The following is a 16,923-nucleotide window of genomic DNA, read 5'->3' on the forward strand; positions in this document are numbered from 1 at the left end:
GGTAAAGGTCCGTTGTGGTGATACCTCATCTACTCCGCCGGCAGTTGGGAAGCTCGGTGAGGGTCGTGTCGCCGGCGTCTGCAAGAGGCCCCAAACAGAAGGTATCAAGGTGACTTGCTCCGTGTAATAGCGCGCCGCCAGTCAGGGGAATGATCTGGGCAGGCCCCATCCAAGAGTGGCCTTGGAAGGCGATGCACCGGAGAGATTGCGTGTGTAAGCTTCTTTTCTTCGTCCCGCTACGGGGCAGTAATGTAGCCACCAATAGCGGGCCATCCTTATTTTCTGGTGCCATGCTGTTGCAGATCCAGGATTTGCGAGTCCACTCCTACTGACTTGCCTGGTGTGTCCAGGATTGGTGGGATGGCCGCAAGCTGTGTCAAGAGAGCCAAGCTTTTTTTTTCTGAACTAAAAGTCTAGAAATTGCCCAAAACTTAGCATGATGTGGGACACTAGCTCTCAAATTACGACGTTGCTAAGCTGTTTAGGATACAAAGGCCGCGTCGCGGAAGTCGACGGAATTGTTCCATGACAGCTGTTCATGACTCTGCAGCAGACTTGGGATGAACATTTATACTTAGTCGTGCCAGGCAAGTTCACAAACAACAGTCACACCAAAAAGAATATTCACAATGCCCTCTATCATCGAAGAAAGCTCTCCTACCGTTGTTGACGTTGCAATCTGCGGCGGTATGTTGTCCCTTGAGTTTTTCCAAGTCATTCCTCTAACATGCGGAATAGGCGGACCAACTGGTCTCGCAACAGCACTGCTGTTGAAGCGACTAGGCGTTTCGGTCTGTGTTGTCGGTATGTGATGAGAGCCTGTACAAAGAAAATGAAATATGACTAACATACTTTAGACGCCAAGCCGGCAAGTCTTGAGCTAGGCCGCGCCGACGCCTTGAATGCAAGAACGCAACAGTACCTCGAGGTTGCTGATCTTCTGAGCGAGTTGCTGCCCCAAGGAATCTCATGCAACAGTAAGTACCAAAGCCGCAACTCCAAGTTAAAAAAAAAAGCTGACCATCAAATAGCCAGCTCTACATTTGGCGATGGGGAATTCAAGTCCAGACAGAACCAGTGGTGGGTGAGCCTCGAGCACACCTTGCACAGGAACTTCCTCATGCTTGGCCAGCCCATCATTGAAAGGATGCTAGCCGAGAAGCTGGGCGACGACGTCCACTACAACGAGCAGGTCGCTTCCATCAGCGAAGATGACGACGGCGTGATCGTCGTGACGAGCAGCGGGCGCACAATCCGCAGCAAATACGCTCTTGGCGCTGACGGCGCCCGATCCATGGTGCGCAAGGCCATTGGTGCCACATTTAGCGGCACCAAGCCCGAGATGCTCTGGGCGGTTCTGGACACGTTCATTGAGACCGACTTCCCGCGATGCTCTGAGATTATCACATTTCAGCTGAATGGGCAGTCCCGCGTGTCGTGGATCCCGCGCGAGCGTGGCCTGTGCCGCTTCTACGTGCTGCTCGAGGGCGAAGTGTCCCGCGAGCTGGCGCAGCAGTCCATCAAAGATCATATGGCACCCCACAAGGTTGAGTTTACCAAAACCGAGTGGTACAGCACATTTGACGGTAAGTTGCCAACTCGAGAGCCTCGCCTTGTTTGGCTGACTAACTAGGCGGTGCAGTCAAGGAGCGAATTGCATCTACTTTCCTGTCCAAGGATGGCGCTGGCCGCATCTTCCTAGGAGGCGATGCCGCGCACGTTCACTCGGTCAATGGTGGCCAAGGTCTGAACACTGGCATTGCTGACGCCTTCAGTCTTGCCTGGCGGCTCGCCATGGTCATCAACCAGCCCAGCATGGACAAAGAGGCCGCTCGCAAGCTGCTCCTGAGCTATGACACGGAGCGTCGAAGCACTGCCCAGGGCGTCATTGATGTGGCCGCCGCGCTGGTCCGCGACACTGTCCGCGAGGCGAAGACCTACGTTGGTACAATTGAGAAGAATGCTGGATACATCACCGGCATGGGCGTCTCGTATGAAGCCTGCGGCTCGCCTCTTGTGGAAGAGTCGACGCATGGTATATGGAAAGCAGGCTTCCGATGCCCTGACATGGTGATTAAGCCCCTCATCGCCAAGACCGAGAGACGATTGTACTCGGAAGCGAGCTATGGAAACTACCTGTTATTGTCCGTTGGCGAGACCCAATCTAGTAATGATCTGGGCCCCGCGGTCGCCAAGTACTCCATTCTTCCAGAGGGCGCGACAGCTCCAGAAAGCAACGCTGAGAGCACATATACTGCCGAATGGGTGACGAAAGATGATGTTTTCCACGTCGTTGTTCGGCCGGACATGTATATTGCGTTTGTGAGCGAGAGTCTTGAGGCTTGCGAGTCGCATATTAACAAGGTATTCCGTGCATAGACTTTGGGGGGCAACGACAGCGGGTCTGGCGTATCTGCATTTCTATGTACTTCTATATATATATATAAAAGGGGCCTTTCTATGCATCTAGAGTCTATTGCGACCGTATCTCTGATGAGTGATTTTGTGCCGATCGGTGTTATCCTAGTCAGTCTTGTTGGGGGCAACGACCGAGTCGCGCAAATCCAGCATCACCCTGCAGGTCAAAGAGAGTCAGTCTACCGTCGCAGTGGTGTCGAGTCCTGGCGAGAGTCGTGCGATAAACGTACCATGATACGGAATATGTCGGATATCCACTTAAACTCTTGCACATGGCCCGACTTGCCACATTGTCTGGCGCGACATCGGCAGAGCTCAGACCGCCAGGGCCAAACCAGTCCACCTTTTCACGAAGAATTTTGGAGCTGATTTTTCTGGCCAGGCCTCTGTTTCGATAAGGCTCCTGCTCGCGGGTTTTAGTACATCTTGACTACAAGATAGAGAGAGAAATCGCAAGAGTAGAGAACGCACCTCACAGTGCACCGAGATCAGCGATCCAACGGTGTCTGTATAAATGCACCAGTTAGCTTCAGCCCGTGGCGGACTGGACAGAACTTGCCTAGGAAAGCCCAAGAAATTGGCGTCCCGTCCCCAAGCTTGATAAAGAGACTAGGCATCTGTATAAGATACTCTCTGCAAAAGATGTGCATGTAATTAGCAATCGAACATGAGCGGGAGGGTAGCGATTCTGTGACACGACATACACTGGCCGTGGGATGTCGGTGCGCGATGCCACGACTTGGCAGTCCTCCAGGGTCCCGGATCCCCAGGCCATGCCTTCCGGGAGAGACTCATCCAGCCGGGGTACCTTGCTCACGTCGAAAATCCACTTGTCGTATAAGCCCGTTGGTCGCGGCGAGATGCGCCCCGTCTTTTCCCACAGGCCCCGGATGCGCGAGTGCAAGCTGCCCAAAACAACGGACGGCGGCAGTTCAATCTTCAAATCCTCCTCCATTGCCTGGCGTAGCTGTATTAGCTTCTGTAAAATGAGCTCCAGTTGTCTCTCCGTCTCTGCCACGGCGCTGCTCGGGGGCTCGTCTTGGTAGTTTTGGAGTGTCGAATACAGATACATGGACGTGCTCTGCGCGACCGTGGTGTTGATGTAGGCCACGGTGAATGAGCTGGGCTGAGACAGCGACTCGGCTCCGTCGCCAATGGGTGCGCCATCTGACGCCAACAATATTTGAGGAAACTTGGCCGTGGAGGTTGCCTTGCGACGTAGGTACTGCACCTTTCGCAGCAGGGTTAGCGACGTGGGCAGATGCGCCAAGAGAAGCCTTTCGAGGCCTTCCGGCGGTGTGATGAACGCCTCTGAACCGCTCGACATGACTTTGTGGAGGGTTGTTAACAGCAGTTGGGAGAGTAAGTGCAGAGACAAAAGATGTCACTGTCAAACTAGGCAGTTGGACGGTGACTCTAGTGACGTGCCAAAGCCCCGCTCGATCTCCGACCCGGACGAGTTGACGGCGCACCACACGACCCACCGCCTGTGAGTCGAGACAGTGAGAATATATGCCCGGAAAGGTTATCGAAAAAAAGCAATTACATCGACTCAGAAGAAAGGTGGCTTTCGATGTGTCTCGGTTGGTTCTCACGGCGTGGCGAGACAGTCACTTTGCGGAGCAGCCGTGATCACATTGGACGAACCATGTACGCATACACCAATAATATGGAGCTACTGAGCCAGATGTGAGATTGACAAGCCGTGTGCATTAAGTATTAGAATTAAGGATAAGTCGCCGCGTTATGCATCATGAATCATACAAGGAGAGATCGACCGCCAAGAGTTTCCCGGCTCACTGAGTAAATAGAAAAGCACGCCGATTCATGCGCATGAGGGTATCAAGAAAAATCAAAGAGGCAAGAAGGCAGTAGCAGAGCATTTCACTGCTCCAGAATCGCAAAGTCCCAGCCGGCACGGGCATTGTGCGACGACTTGAGATCAGCCTTGAGCCAGCAGCGGTGCTCGCTCCCGGGATCGTCGGCGATGATGCCCCATCCGCACGCCGTGCAGCCGGGAAAGTCGGCGCACTGGAAGATGCAGTCCTGCATGGTGGTGGTCCAAACGCTGCCCAGATCGCGAGCCTGATCGACCCCGCTAAAGTCGATGCCGCAGAGGCGCGTGAATGTCTTTTCGCTGCTGGGCTCGAGGTACCGCGTGTTGTTCGCCGCTGGGCAGGGCATTAGACTCGTCGATGCGGCGCTCGGCGCAGTCGACGTGGCGGTGGATGTGCTTGTAGTGGATGATGTCGGCGAGGTGGTGCTACATAATACGTCAGAGTTGTAAAGAAAAAAAAGAGCAAAGTTTCCGCAGGGTTATCCCATACCTCGTTACGCTCGCAACTTTGTTGTCTGCCGCCGTGTCGTGGCGGCTGCTGCGCATCCCGAACACAACACCCACAGGGACCGCAACGGCGACGATGACAATCACCACAATAATTGCCCATAGTAAGATGCAAAACCTGCGCCGCGAGATACCAAATTTTGTTGGCGCAGCAGGGAGTGGCGCCGGTGGCGCGACATAGTCGTAGCGACCGTCGTAGGTTTCCTCTGGCCGCGCGACGGGCTCACCCTGCGACGAGCCTGGTGGCGTGGCTTCTCTGTAAAACGTGGAAGGCTCTGATGTGCGGCTGGAGAGGCGCCTCCCAATTCTCCCCGTCTTGCCAGAGTGAATACTAAAGTTGCTAAGAAACGTGCGCGGAGACTGGGTTTCCGTCGTCTCGGCAATGGGCGGCGGCGGCGGCGGCCTCATGGCAAAGCCTCGCGACGAAATGCCTTCTGCGACGCGCGAGGCATTCGTGCTGCTCGAGTACCGATGCGACATTTCCGGATTGTGTTGCCCTCAGCGCCGTAGGTACAGCTGAGCTTACAGCCCTGTTTGGGTGCTGCTAGGAAAAATAAAATCGGTGAGCTTCCGACGGCAATCTCCTATAGCTGTGTACTGTATTTAACAGGTTCGTGGTAATCGAGGAGTCGGAAGCTAGCACGCCATGTGTCAGGCTAGGGGATCCCAAACCGAGACCGCGCGACCGTTTTTTTTTTTACTTTCCTTCCTAGCGAGGGTGACAATGGAAGGCGAGAAGAAGAGACACGGAAGAAGGGATCGCCACGTGCGACAGCCCCCTTTCGCGAGATTTGACAGTTACACTAGACCGGACTGGCTAGTTTACAATCTCTTCAGACGAGCCTACCGAAGATAAACAAAGGGCAGTGGCGGGCTTTTTTTTAAGAGGGGCGCCACGTTGAATGAAATTGCGCTGACCGGGGTATTCGCTGCTGTCACCTGTGCAGCCGGGGGGGTCAATTGGCCCAGAAGCCGAGACTATTTCCTTTTTAGTTCCTTGGCTCATTTGCCGAGACAAGTTTTTTTTTTTTGGCGAGATGAGACAAGCGGACAGGGACATTGTGTTTCGAGATGCACCAGTAGAGAAGCCGACATGCAGAACCCCCTATACGTGCAGGATATCACTACATAGGGACAGCAGGGCCGTGTTGTTGTTGCTGCCACACTGCCTCTTAATAGATACAAGGCACCTATAATAGCAGCCAGGGTCGCGCGCAGATCATCGCAGGCTTGTTGGCTCGTATTCATGGCCGTGGGCTCGACTAGCCTTGTGGGTTCCCTCTGCCCACTTCCATTGTTTTAGTTTGTGCTGATCGATACGGAGTAGTTAGAGTCTGAGAAGTGCCGAGAAAGAAGTTGAGCAGACTCCGGACAAAAAAAAGAGTTGAAGCGAGGTTGGATATACAAGAAGAGTGCAAGCTCAAAATGAAGTCCAAGAAGAGGAACAAAAAGACGAAAAGCGGCTTCGTGAAAACAAGATGGCGAATCATGGGACGGGTGGCACAGAGAGCAAACTTGTGTAAGCCACCGGAATGAATGGGGAATATTGAGCGGTGCGCTGCCCGATCATGCCCTGAACAAACTTCAACTCGAAAGAGTCTTTTCGACGATGACGCTCTGGCAAAGATGATCTGATAAGAAGCTTCAGTCGGTGTCATGGCCAGAGTTCCCGAATAGGTCGCCAAGTGCGAGGAGGTGGACCCGAAACGGACAGACAAAAGAGAGAGGCTTTGCTTCGGAGGCCCGGGCCTAGCTCCGTTCGTCTCCGCACGACTTTGAGCCTGGGGACGGCCTCGGGAGTATAACTCTGTCAGCCTTCCCGAGGTGCAAACCACCGTCGTTCAAATCAAAGTGTGTACACGCATCTCACTCCCGCCAAGATCTCTCCGTGGCCTTTTTTTCTTGCCCTATTTGACAAAGATTACCCCAAAAACATGGCCGAGTACAGATATCTGGCCAAGCCAGACCCGGAATGGATTGATGTAAGAGACGACTCACAAAACGTAAAGCAATGTCTGATTTGCTCACATACAATTTTTTTTCATGTAGTTCCCCAACAACCTGCCTCCCGGGACCAAGGTCTACGGCATGACCAGGGACCGCGAGCCCATCACGCCGCAAGACGGGCTCGAGATCTCCGAGCTCGACGTTGCCGCGCGCGATGCGCATCCCGTCCGCCTCCGCAGCTACCGCAAGATGAAATCCACAGACGCCAAGCTGCCGCTGTTTCTGTACATGCACGGCGGCGGCTACGTGACGGGCGGGCTGGAGACTGACGACACGACGTGCCGCGCCATCGCCGACAGGCTCGACATTCACGTCGTGAGCGTCGAGTACCGACTCGCGCCGGAGCACAAGTTTCCGGTTGGGTTTCAAGACTGCTTCGACGTGGTTCGATGGGTACGTTTTTTCGTTTCTTCCCCTTCTCACATGGTCGAAGGAACTTGATGCTCACCACCTCTTTGTAGGTTGCCTCGGAACAAGGACAGGACAAGCTGAAGGTGGACCTGCGCAAGGGCTTCGTGCTCGGCGGCACATCCGCCGGCGCCAACTTTACCTCTGGCATCTCGCATTATGCGCGCGACGAGGGGCTGACGCCTGAAATCACGGGCGTCGTGTTCCTCGCCGGGAGCTACTGCCATCCAGACGCGCGGCCCGCCAAGTACCTCGACCGCATCCTGAGCATTGACGAAATCAACGACGCACCTGGCCTGACGCGCAAGTCGATTGACTATTTTGCTGGTAAGCCGCGCACCAAAGAAGGGAAGTTTTTATTTATTTATAAACTTACAAAAAACTGTAGCAAAATACGGCGCTCCACCGACCGACAAGCGGCTGTCGTCGCTGCTGTTCGACTCGCACGCCGACATTGCCAGGAAAGCCTACTTTTCCGTCTGCGGCTGGGATCCCCGCCGAGACGAGTCGCTGCTGCTCGAGCAGCTCCTCAGGGAGGAAGGGCTGGGCACCAAGCTGGACGTGTACCCGGGCTTGCCGCACGGGTTCTGGACGACGTGTCCTGATCTGCCAGAGTCGAAGCGCTGGCTGGAGAAGCTCCTGCAAGGGCTTGCGTGGATGTTTGGTGACGACGATGACGAAGCGTAGCCACTTACACGGGTGCCAGATGGCGCGGACCAAGTGTACTTGGACGGGCTGACTTGATGATTCTAATGATTTCTTTATATTCAAAATGCTACATGCGATGTGCTTACATGCTCATAATTTATAGTTCCACAAAGCCGTCATCTTCCTCCTTGTTTTCCTCGTTTTCCTTCTTCTCCTCGTGCCACTCCTTCAGCCAGGCCTTGACAAACTCCACCTGCTGCTGCTGGTTGTCGACGACCTGCTTCGGGGGCAGACCCTCCTCGTCCAGGTTCGGGCGGGGTCCAAACTCGTCCCAGTGGTGCACGCCCCAGTCAATCATGAGATACGGCTCCGACGTGGTGGACGCGCGATCCGGCTGGCCGTCGGCGTGCGGGGTCGCGGCCCGCCAGGGGTCCTGCTTGCCGTCGATGATGGCGAGGCGCGGGTAGCTAAAGTTGAAGCCGCCGTGCTTGTTGATAATGTCCACGTTGGGGGGCGTGGTGATGTTGAAGAAGCGGCGGCAGTTGGTGGTGGTGTACTCGAGGGTGACGGCGCGCGAGAGGAGCGGCAGACGGTCCTTGGGAACGTGCTCGCCATTTTGAAAGTAGCCCCATCTATTAAACATGTTAGAGAATTTGTTTTCCTTGCAATCTTTTTGATGCCTGTGTTTGACGGCTTACTCTGTACAAGTCTGCCACAGCCAAGGACGGTACATGTTGTTGGAGATGACGGGCTCGTCGGGAACGTGGCGTTGCGAGTAGCACTCTGCGTTTGTAAGACCCTTGCAGCTCGAAGTCTTGGCCTTTTTATTCATGTTCCGGGTGTAGCCCGCCCAGTTGAGGAACTGGGCCGAGCGCTGCTTGAGATGGCGGCCGTGGCCGCCGAGCTTGGTAAAGTGCTTCGCCTTGGCCTCGAGGTGCGTCGTGCTGGCAAACAGCCGCGCGGTGGACGTAATGGTCGCGCAGTAAAAGGCGACGGCGTCGGCGTCGTCCTCGGTCGCCCAGTTGGTCGACTGCAGGCCGCTGAGCGGGCCGGAGATGATGTGGCCAAACTCGTCGTCCTGCAGGCCGTCGAGATGGAACATCTTCTTGAGGTCGTCCACCTCGTCCCGCTGGCCGCTGAAGAGGATCGTGTCGACAATATCGATCAGGGCCTGCTGGGCATCGGAGCAGCCCGCGGGGGCAAAGTTGCGGAACGCCTCGTGGTACTGCCAGAAGCTCTCGACGGCGGCGGTGACGCCCGACGAGGAGATGGCGCCCCAGTACACGTCCGGGTAGAGCTTGCGCAGCATGGCGACGAAGCCGCCGGCGTAGGAGCCGCCGTAGATGATCCAGGGCGTGCCCGGCGCGGTCAGGTTGCGGCGCTCGAGGCCGGGAAAGGAGATGTGCTGGGCAAAGTAGGCCGTGTCGGCGAGGGCCTGGTCGGTGGTGAGGAAGCGCATGTTGTCGACGGAGGTGTCGGGGACGGGCCAGCTGGTGCCGTAGTAGCGGTGCTCCATGACGAGGCCGACGCCGCCGGTGGCCGCGGTGAGGAGCGGGACGATGCCATGGTCGAGGTAGGGAAGACGGCCGACGCTGTCAAACTCGCCCGAGTGCAGGACAATGACGGGCCCGCCGGGGCGGTAGTTGGAGGTGTCGAGCCAGTAGCGCAGCGGGTAGGTATCGTCCGAGTGCGGCGCGTACTTGGTCTCGTTGTGGAAGTGGTCGACGGGGACGGAAAAGTTGTAAGCCTTGATGCGAGGGCTGATGTCGGGCGGCGGCGTGTCGTCGTCGGCGGCGGCTCTGAGATAGGCCGGCGTGGCGTGGAAAGCGGCGGCGGCGGTGCCGGCCAGACACGCGACGGGGAGGAGCTGCAGCGAGACTCTCATCCTGAGCTACACGGTGCGTCGTCGTCTCGCGATGGATTGGGGGACGGCGCGCTCTTCAGGTTGGCAACAGACACGGGAAGAAGCAAACAGCCCGAGACGGGGTTGCAAGACCGGCGGAGCAGCTAGATTTATGCATCGTGAGTGCTGAGCCCGCCGCCTATGGAGCTGGGCAGCTTATCGGCTCTGCTGCGGAAGCTCAGGTGGTCCCAGCGGGTGGGCGTCAGCGGGGGCTAGCGGGGGTGGACCGCTGAAACGCCACTGAAGCGGGGGAGGGCTGCCGGCTTTTAGCGGGCTTTACAGCGCACGTCACCCTGTTTGTTGACGAACTGCAGCGGCTCTACAGCGGCCTTGCCGCCATAGATAGGTACCTCCTACTATACAAGAGACCTTCACTTCCTCCCCTCTGTCACGTCCTCGAGCTCGAATTGCCCTTTCACCGTCTCTCAATTTTATACCACAACGGCGTGTTCATGGCTGATGTAATGGATGCCGTATTGATGCACGGCATCCATTACATGTCTCGGGGCTCTGGCATCCCACATCCTCCGGCTACCAGGCCCTGTCCAGGGACCCGTACCCGACTTGTCGTCACTAGCAATCGCACGCCACCAACACACCTTGAGAGGCATTAGGTAATGGCGAAGGAGCAACATCGGGAAACAGGGCTATGATTTCTTCGTCCGGCATACCGGTAGTCTCATTTATGGGAGCTTCCTGATAGACCTTGAACATAGTGTGGGAGCGACGCCTCGTTGTCCGGGACCTTCACTGCAGCTGTAGCGTCACTGCCCTGTCAGGAGAAGCAATCAACTATATCGCGCTGCACCTAGGACAAAATTCGCCAATTTGCTATGACTAGCTTGAATGAACCGCAGATTTTGTATGAATAGACAGAATTCCTGCGGGCCAAGCTATGGCGCAGCTTAGCAAGCTGCATCAAGACCGCAGTGTAGGTACCTGGGTAGGTAGTTGGCTCAGGCGCTATCTTTGCTCCGCTGTCACTGGAACTCATCACTGATCTCAAATATGACGTGCCAGCCAATTCCCCCACGTTTCCCAGCTTGACTATCAGCTCGAAATCCCAGTGTAATACATCACCATCTACAATCCAACAGCAACCCGATTCTACCATCCTAATAACACACACAATGACACTCGTAAAATTAGCACCACACAATAAAACCCTCAAAGGGCACAAGCTGCTTCTCACAGACCCTCGTGCTCTCCCCAAAGACGCCCTCGATCGCCTCCACGCCAGCTTCCCAGACCTGCACGTCCAGTCCTTTGACGCAGACGTGACGGACCCCTGGGACAATGTCACGCTGGCTCTGGGATCTAGTTCTAGATTACCCTCTCGCGAGAAAGCCAGGAAGCTCGAGTTCTTTCAGTTGACGTCGGCCGGTGCGGACGGCCTCGTCGGCAAGCCCATCTTTGACGACACCAAGATATCATTCTGCACCGCGAGTGGTGTGCACGGGTATGAGTTTCCCCTTTCCAAACCAGCTAGGTTCGCTTGCGGCTGACCGGATGCCATCTTGTACTAGACCTCAAATATCTGAATGGGTCGTGGGCACCTTTCTCGCCTTTCAGCATCAACGTGAGCTCTCGTCACTCCCACCACCTATACCAAAGTAGCCATGTACTGACCTCTACAGTACCTGAATATCTCCAGAACCAGCAGCAAGGCAGATGGAAATCCTCCAAAACGCCCACAGACGACTCTGTTGGCCAGCGAGTGTAGGTCCCGCGTCGCCCTCACTCCCACTGTCCGCTCACTAACACAGCCGCCCCCAGAGGCATACTCGGCTACGGCAGCGTCGGCCGTCAAGTCGCCCGCGTCTGCAGGGCCATGGGCATGAGCGTCCACGCCTACACGCTGCACCCGCGACGCACGCCCTCGTCTCGCCGCGACGACTCGTACGCGCCGCCGGGCCTCGGCGACCCCAGCGGCGAGCTCCCCGACCGGTGGTTCTCTGGCGGCTCGACCGCCGAGCTGCACGCCTTTCTCGGCTCCGGGCTCGACCTGCTCGTCGTCGCCATGCCGCTGACGCCCAAGACGCGGGGTCTCCTGTCGAGGCGCGAGTTCGAGGTGCTGCGGGACAGAAAGACGTTTGTGTCCAACATCGGCCGCGGGCCTATTGTCGATACGGGGGATCTGATGGATGCGCTGGAGCATGGCGTCATTCGCGGCGCGGCGCTGGACGTCACGGATCCGGAGCCGCTGCCGGACAATCACCCGCTGTGGCATGCCAAGAACATCATCATCACGCCGCATGTGAGTGGTGGCTCGTCAAAGTACATGGAGCGGGTATTCGAGGTCCTCATGGCCAACTTGACGCGGTTCAGCAACGGGGAACGATTGATGAATTTGATCAATAGAAAGGAAGGATACTAAATTGACTAAACTAAAACATGACGAAAACGAATTCATTGTCCTGCTGCTCTCTGCTTACCGCTCTTCTTCTGCAGATTGTGCAGTAAATCCTTCAAGCCGCGAATCTCAACGTCGTTGTAGGTATCATCCAGCAGCTCCACGACACCCTGCGCCGTGATTTCCGGATCCCAAGCATCCGCCTTCACCAGTGCATCCGGATCCGCACCACCAACTTCTAGAAACAGCCGCACCACCTCCACCCATCGCTTGGTACCATCCTCGTCCACGTCGTAGAGCTTGATCCACCGACGCCGGCGCGCATCCCGCAAGTGGCGCAGCACCGCCAGCCACGGCGTCAAGTCGGCCCTCGTCACAAAGTCCAGGTAGTGGTGGTTGGCTCCCGGGTTGATGCGGCACGCGCTCTCGAGCAGGTCCCTAACCAGGCCCGGGTCGGACAGCGGGTATATGGTGCGCTTGCGCGAGCACAGGTGCTCGGTGGCGTAGGCCAGCAGCGGCACCGCGTCCTCGACCTGCAGCCGCCGCATCTCGTCCGAGATGTCGCCCGTCTCGTCGCGCCGGCGCCGCGCCGCCAGCTCCTCGGCGACGTACGCCCGCAGGCCAAACTTGACGGCCAGGCCCAGAAAGGGCTGCCAGATGGGCGGCGCCTTCATGCGCACCTCGAAGCTGCCGTAGGCGTTGCGCGCCCAGTGGTCGTACGGGTCGTGCGGCTTGGCCTCCCACCACCAGGAGATGGTGTCCTTGAGCTCGTTCACAAAGGCACGCTGCAGGCGCTCCGGGTCGTTGGCGACGTGGCGCGCGTGCGTCAGCGCGAGGGTGATGCCGGGCCACCAGTCGTCCAGCATGCGATGGTGCTCGATAAAGACGAGAGGACGCTTCATTTGAAGAACATAGGACCGCAGGAGCCGGAGGTTGGGATCAAAGTCGGGGGAAAGCTGCTGTATGAGCTTGTCGTGAATGCCTGGGCATGAGACAAGCCAGTCGCGCACAGTGCGGTGAATATAGACGACTCTGCTTCGGGCCTTGTCTCGCATAGTATGTCCATGCTTCGGGGGTTTGCTGCGAGAAAGTCGCAGATTGCCCTCGCGCTTGCGGATATGGAAATCCAGCAAGCCAGAAAATCGCTGCTTGATGGCGTTGATGGTCGCTTCGCCACGCTGTTTGATGTAGTCGTCTGTAGCTTCTTCCACAGGGACTTTATCGAGAATCATCTGATTGTCGGCTTTTGCCAGAGAAAATGCAAGCTCCCAGACCGTCAAGTTGTTGGCATCGTCGTTGCGCACAAAGTCGGCAACTTCCTCTCGAGCCCTCATCAGGCTGTACATGGAAGCAGACTGCTCAAGCTCCTCTGCCGTCTGGTCCTGGAAGAGCAGCTTTTCGAAAAGCTCATCCAAGTCTCCAGGTAGAGTAACCAGTAGATCAGTAAGCCCTTCCACCCCATCATCTCTGGCAAACCTCTCCAAGATTTTTTCGACAGCCAGTCGAACCCACAGGAAGACGCCGTCTGCGCGATCAATAAGTGCATCCACAAACTTGGTACCCTCGGTTGCGTCGTGCTGCAAAAGGGCACGCATATCGCTGCTCTGGACCAGGTTCTCAGAGACGTATTGCTGCATGTCTCCATACGTCAGCTCTTGAAGCTTGAGGTTCGGCACCGCAAACTCAAAGGCATCCTGGAACACGGCCCACGGGCGGGACGACAGGCACAGCTTCACATTCTCTGACCCGTCCCCGGTAGCCAAGTTCTTGAACAGACTGATAATCATGGTGTGATCACCCTCAAACTCGTCCATGCCGTCGATAAAGAGACAAATCTTCATCTTGTCCGACGCCGCCTTGATAAACGACAGAAACGCCGGCAGCAGCTCCTCGACGGTCCACTCGAGCCGCAGCCGGATGCGCTCCTTTGTCGGCATCGTCCGCAGCTTGGCCCAGAGCGTCGGGAACGAAGCCGCAATGTAGTCTGGGTGCGCAGACAGGAACTGGTGCAGCAGCGAGCGCAGCAGGCCCGTCTGGGAGCGCTGCTCGCGCGACCCGCTGGTCCAGAAGAAGAAGCCGGCGACGAGGCAGGGCTGGTCGGCGCTCCACGCCTGCAGGCACGTAGTGGTCTCTTTGTGCTGAAACAGGTACCGGATAAAGGTCGACTTGCCCGAGCCGGGCTTGCCCGTGATCCAGTAGAGCGGGCCCGACTCGGTCGTCGACAGCCAGCGCTTCAGGCTGTGCTTCATGATCCGGCCGCCGCCGCTCGGCTGCTGCTGCTGCTGGTCGGCGGCAAAGACCCAGTCAAAGGTCGAAGCGTACGCCTCCGTGACCTCGTCCTCGCGGTCGTGCATGCTCTTGTATGCGAGCCCCTCGAGGATAAAGTCCTGCAGGATGTCGGGCGACACCTGCCGCGGCTGGTTCGCGGGGTGGATGTTCTTGCGCAGGCCTTGCGTCAGCTTCTTGAGTTCGGCTTGCGGCTCCTTGGCCTTGCGCTCCACGTCCAACGTGTGCTCGCCGTTGTGGTACTCATCGCCCGGGGGAGCGTGAGGCGATAGACGGACAGAGAGTTGTCGCTCGAGCTGGCGAAGATCCTCGGCGGGACTATTGCCGCCATGTTAGCAACAAAGTCGGGAACTGTAGAGTCACAAAAGGCTGCTTGTCAAATGGGCATGAGGATTGGTGTCATGACTCACAAGGAAGCTGCTTCGAGATCACGGGCACGCTGTATCAAGGCGTCGAGTCGCTCGGCAAGCACAACTAGATCAATGAGATTCCACGCTGCCATTTCGCCTGTCGACTTCTCCAGTCGATCAAGTCGCAGCACAACATCTTGTCCAATCTTGACACACGAGCGCAAAATGGCGCTGGTGACCCCAGCGTCTTTCACGTCGTTCAATGCCGCCGCGGCGACCAAGTCCGCGCGAAGACGCTTGCCGCATCCGGTCGCGGACGGATCAGACGCAAGCGCCAGAGTCGCCGCGTTGTCGTCGCCGTCGTCTGCGTCACTCTGCTGCTCCGACCAGGCGGCTGCAAAGACAGCCGTCACAGATGTGAGCAACGCGAGGACAGACGCGGAAGCAGCAGCATCAGCCGCCGCAACGGGCGCGTCTGGGCTGGGGGGTCTGGATGAGGCAGCGGCCATTTTATAGCATGTAATGGAAGCGCGCGCCTGGTGATTTTTTCCTTCTATTTTGATTTCTACAGTTTTTTTTTTCTAACTGGCTATATAACATGGGACAGGAGAGACCTTGTCCGGGAAGAGTATCTGCGCGCGCGTGGTTGCGTACAGGAGCACTGGCAGCAGTACGTTCCTGGGTAACGACGTGGCACAACAGAAGGCGTTGATGATGAAAGAAGGAGAGAATGCGGGGGAAACAAGGGGGCCAGAGAGAAACTGTAGAAAGGAACATCTTCCGCGTATGCAATTAGCGGGTTCTCTGTCAGCATTAGATCAGGCTGTCGCCGACTCACCGTTGAGTGGGTGGTGGCGTCTTTGAGCGCCAGACAACTTTGGGACGGCTGCTTGTACTGGGAGAGCCGCCTATCAATCGGACGGCGACGCCTGAATGTGACTGCTCGCTTTTTGCCCAGAACCTTGAAAGTCAAATCGTCACTTCAGCACATCAAGGCTACAAGAAAAGGTATTGCGAGGGCGTGCTCTAGCAGTCACTGTTGCTCCTGTTCCCGTTGTCCTGTTAGTCCTATGATAGGCCATTATGTACCTAGGAAGCCACATAGCCAAAGGCACACCGAGGCCATCTTCGCGCCGCGCGCGTGACGAATTTTGAAATCAAAAGCTGATTTTCAAAGTTGCAGATCCAGGGAAGCTGCAGAGGTCTCTGTATGACGAGGTTACCTTTTATTGTTCGTAATGAGAACGATTCTCGACCATTTCTTTGCTGTACGTCGTCACGAAGAACTGTATGCAACATGATGGCTGAAATATATAAGCAATAAAAGGCTACTGGACGCTGAGATACCTGCCGCTTATACAGTACTATGCAGAGAGATATAAGCACATGCCGATTTTATTTTGACTACTTTTGGTGTTCATCAAGATGCGCACCTCTCCCTGCATCATCAGTTCATCCACAGTCCGTCACCACATCGGTACGCTCAATCGCTGGACACCTGGCTCTGACCGCTTGTCGGTGTGGTAAAGATAGTTCAAGTCCAAGTAGCTTCTGGGTAGCTACTCGCCGTCTTGCAAACTGCTAGTCGCACCGCTCTGCTCCTGTCCTGTGCTGCCCTCGCTGTCTGCCTTGCGCCAACGGTTCAGCTGCCCCCTTTATCCTTGCCAAACACAACTACCGAGAAAAGTTACAAGAGAGAAAGACGTTATAGAGCTACGCCTCTCCAGTCAAGTAGTCGTTTTAGCCAACCACAGGCCGCCGCCTTGCCAGACCCATCGTGGGTCAGGTAGCTGACGGTTGTGCAAGGTCCTCCTGGGACTAGCAAGACAACCACGACCGCCTCGACCGCGGACGGGATTATAACTGAAAATATCCCCCACCAAGCCCATGTTTGTGACTGGTCAAAGAAACTATGAGCTCGGGCATATTATCGTGGCAGTGCACGTTTAACTTGGGGCCGCCCGCACGCCGCCTCGGCGTTCCAGATAGTTTCAGACGCATTCGAGGGGGCACTCTTCATTTAAGATTTGAAAGATAAAAGGGAACCGCAAAGCTCGTATTGAGTTGTGGGGCTGTTGATATGGTGTAAATGATTGCCTCTATTGCCTCGGTTACCCGGTTTGCTTTTGTGGTATCGGTGGCCTCTGCCGCCTCTGCTGGCTGGCCTGCTGGCCCTTCTACGGTTGACACCGCTAGTTCTGCTATA

General features: G+C 56.4%; 7 protein-coding genes across 7 annotated transcripts; 3 read left to right on the plus strand and 4 right to left on the minus strand.

The window, feature by feature from the left end:
* Nucleotides 1-629: 629 nt before the first annotated feature.
* LMH87_003348 (uncharacterized protein) lies at nucleotides 630-2,379 on the plus strand (the record flags this gene model as incomplete). Its single annotated transcript, XM_056192010.1, has 5 exons — nucleotides 630-687; nucleotides 739-804; nucleotides 858-977; nucleotides 1,032-1,586; nucleotides 1,643-2,379. The coding sequence occupies 5 exons, from the start codon at nucleotides 630-632 to the stop codon at nucleotides 2,377-2,379; spliced, it is 1,536 nt and encodes a 511-aa protein (XP_056048137.1).
* A 144-nt stretch (nucleotides 2,380-2,523) lies between these two features.
* LMH87_003349 (uncharacterized protein) lies at nucleotides 2,524-3,745 on the minus strand (the record flags this gene model as incomplete). Its single annotated transcript, XM_056192022.1, has 5 exons — nucleotides 2,524-2,575; nucleotides 2,649-2,821; nucleotides 2,890-2,924; nucleotides 2,978-3,051; nucleotides 3,123-3,745. The coding sequence occupies 5 exons, from the start codon at nucleotides 3,743-3,745 to the stop codon at nucleotides 2,524-2,526; spliced, it is 957 nt and encodes a 318-aa protein (XP_056048138.1).
* Nucleotides 3,746-4,302: 557 nt separating this feature from the next.
* On the minus strand, nucleotides 4,303-5,242 carry LMH87_003350 (uncharacterized protein; the record flags this gene model as incomplete). The annotated part of the gene is made up of 2 exons (XM_056192033.1): nucleotides 4,303-4,681; nucleotides 4,746-5,242. 2 exons carry the CDS (start codon nucleotides 5,240-5,242, stop codon nucleotides 4,303-4,305), a joined length of 876 nt encoding a protein of 291 aa, XP_056048139.1.
* A 1,454-nt stretch (nucleotides 5,243-6,696) lies between these two features.
* LMH87_003351 (uncharacterized protein) lies at nucleotides 6,697-7,864 on the plus strand (the record flags this gene model as incomplete). Its single annotated transcript, XM_056192044.1, has 4 exons — nucleotides 6,697-6,744; nucleotides 6,812-7,162; nucleotides 7,231-7,504; nucleotides 7,566-7,864. The coding sequence occupies 4 exons, from the start codon at nucleotides 6,697-6,699 to the stop codon at nucleotides 7,862-7,864; spliced, it is 972 nt and encodes a 323-aa protein (XP_056048140.1).
* Nucleotides 7,865-7,982: 118 nt separating this feature from the next.
* On the minus strand, nucleotides 7,983-9,710 carry LMH87_003352 (uncharacterized protein; the record flags this gene model as incomplete). The annotated part of the gene is made up of 2 exons (XM_056192055.1): nucleotides 7,983-8,457; nucleotides 8,524-9,710. 2 exons carry the CDS (start codon nucleotides 9,708-9,710, stop codon nucleotides 7,983-7,985), a joined length of 1,662 nt encoding a protein of 553 aa, XP_056048141.1.
* A 1,148-nt stretch (nucleotides 9,711-10,858) lies between these two features.
* Nucleotides 10,859-12,105, plus strand: LMH87_003353 (uncharacterized protein; the record flags this gene model as incomplete). Its single annotated transcript, XM_056192066.1, has 4 exons — nucleotides 10,859-11,187; nucleotides 11,255-11,307; nucleotides 11,366-11,447; nucleotides 11,505-12,105. 4 exons carry the CDS (start codon nucleotides 10,859-10,861, stop codon nucleotides 12,103-12,105), a joined length of 1,065 nt encoding a protein of 354 aa, XP_056048142.1.
* A 32-nt stretch (nucleotides 12,106-12,137) lies between these two features.
* Nucleotides 12,138-15,226, minus strand: LMH87_003354 (uncharacterized protein; the record flags this gene model as incomplete). Its single annotated transcript, XM_056192077.1, has 2 exons — nucleotides 12,138-14,685; nucleotides 14,778-15,226. 2 exons carry the CDS (start codon nucleotides 15,224-15,226, stop codon nucleotides 12,138-12,140), a joined length of 2,997 nt encoding a protein of 998 aa, XP_056048143.1.
* Nucleotides 15,227-16,923: the final 1,697 nt, after the last annotated feature.

This window comes from Akanthomyces muscarius, chromosome 2 (assembly GCF_028009165.1).
Source record: "Akanthomyces muscarius strain Ve6 chromosome 2, whole genome shotgun sequence".
In the NCBI taxonomy this organism is placed as follows: domain Eukaryota; kingdom Fungi; phylum Ascomycota; class Sordariomycetes; order Hypocreales; family Cordycipitaceae; genus Akanthomyces; species Akanthomyces muscarius.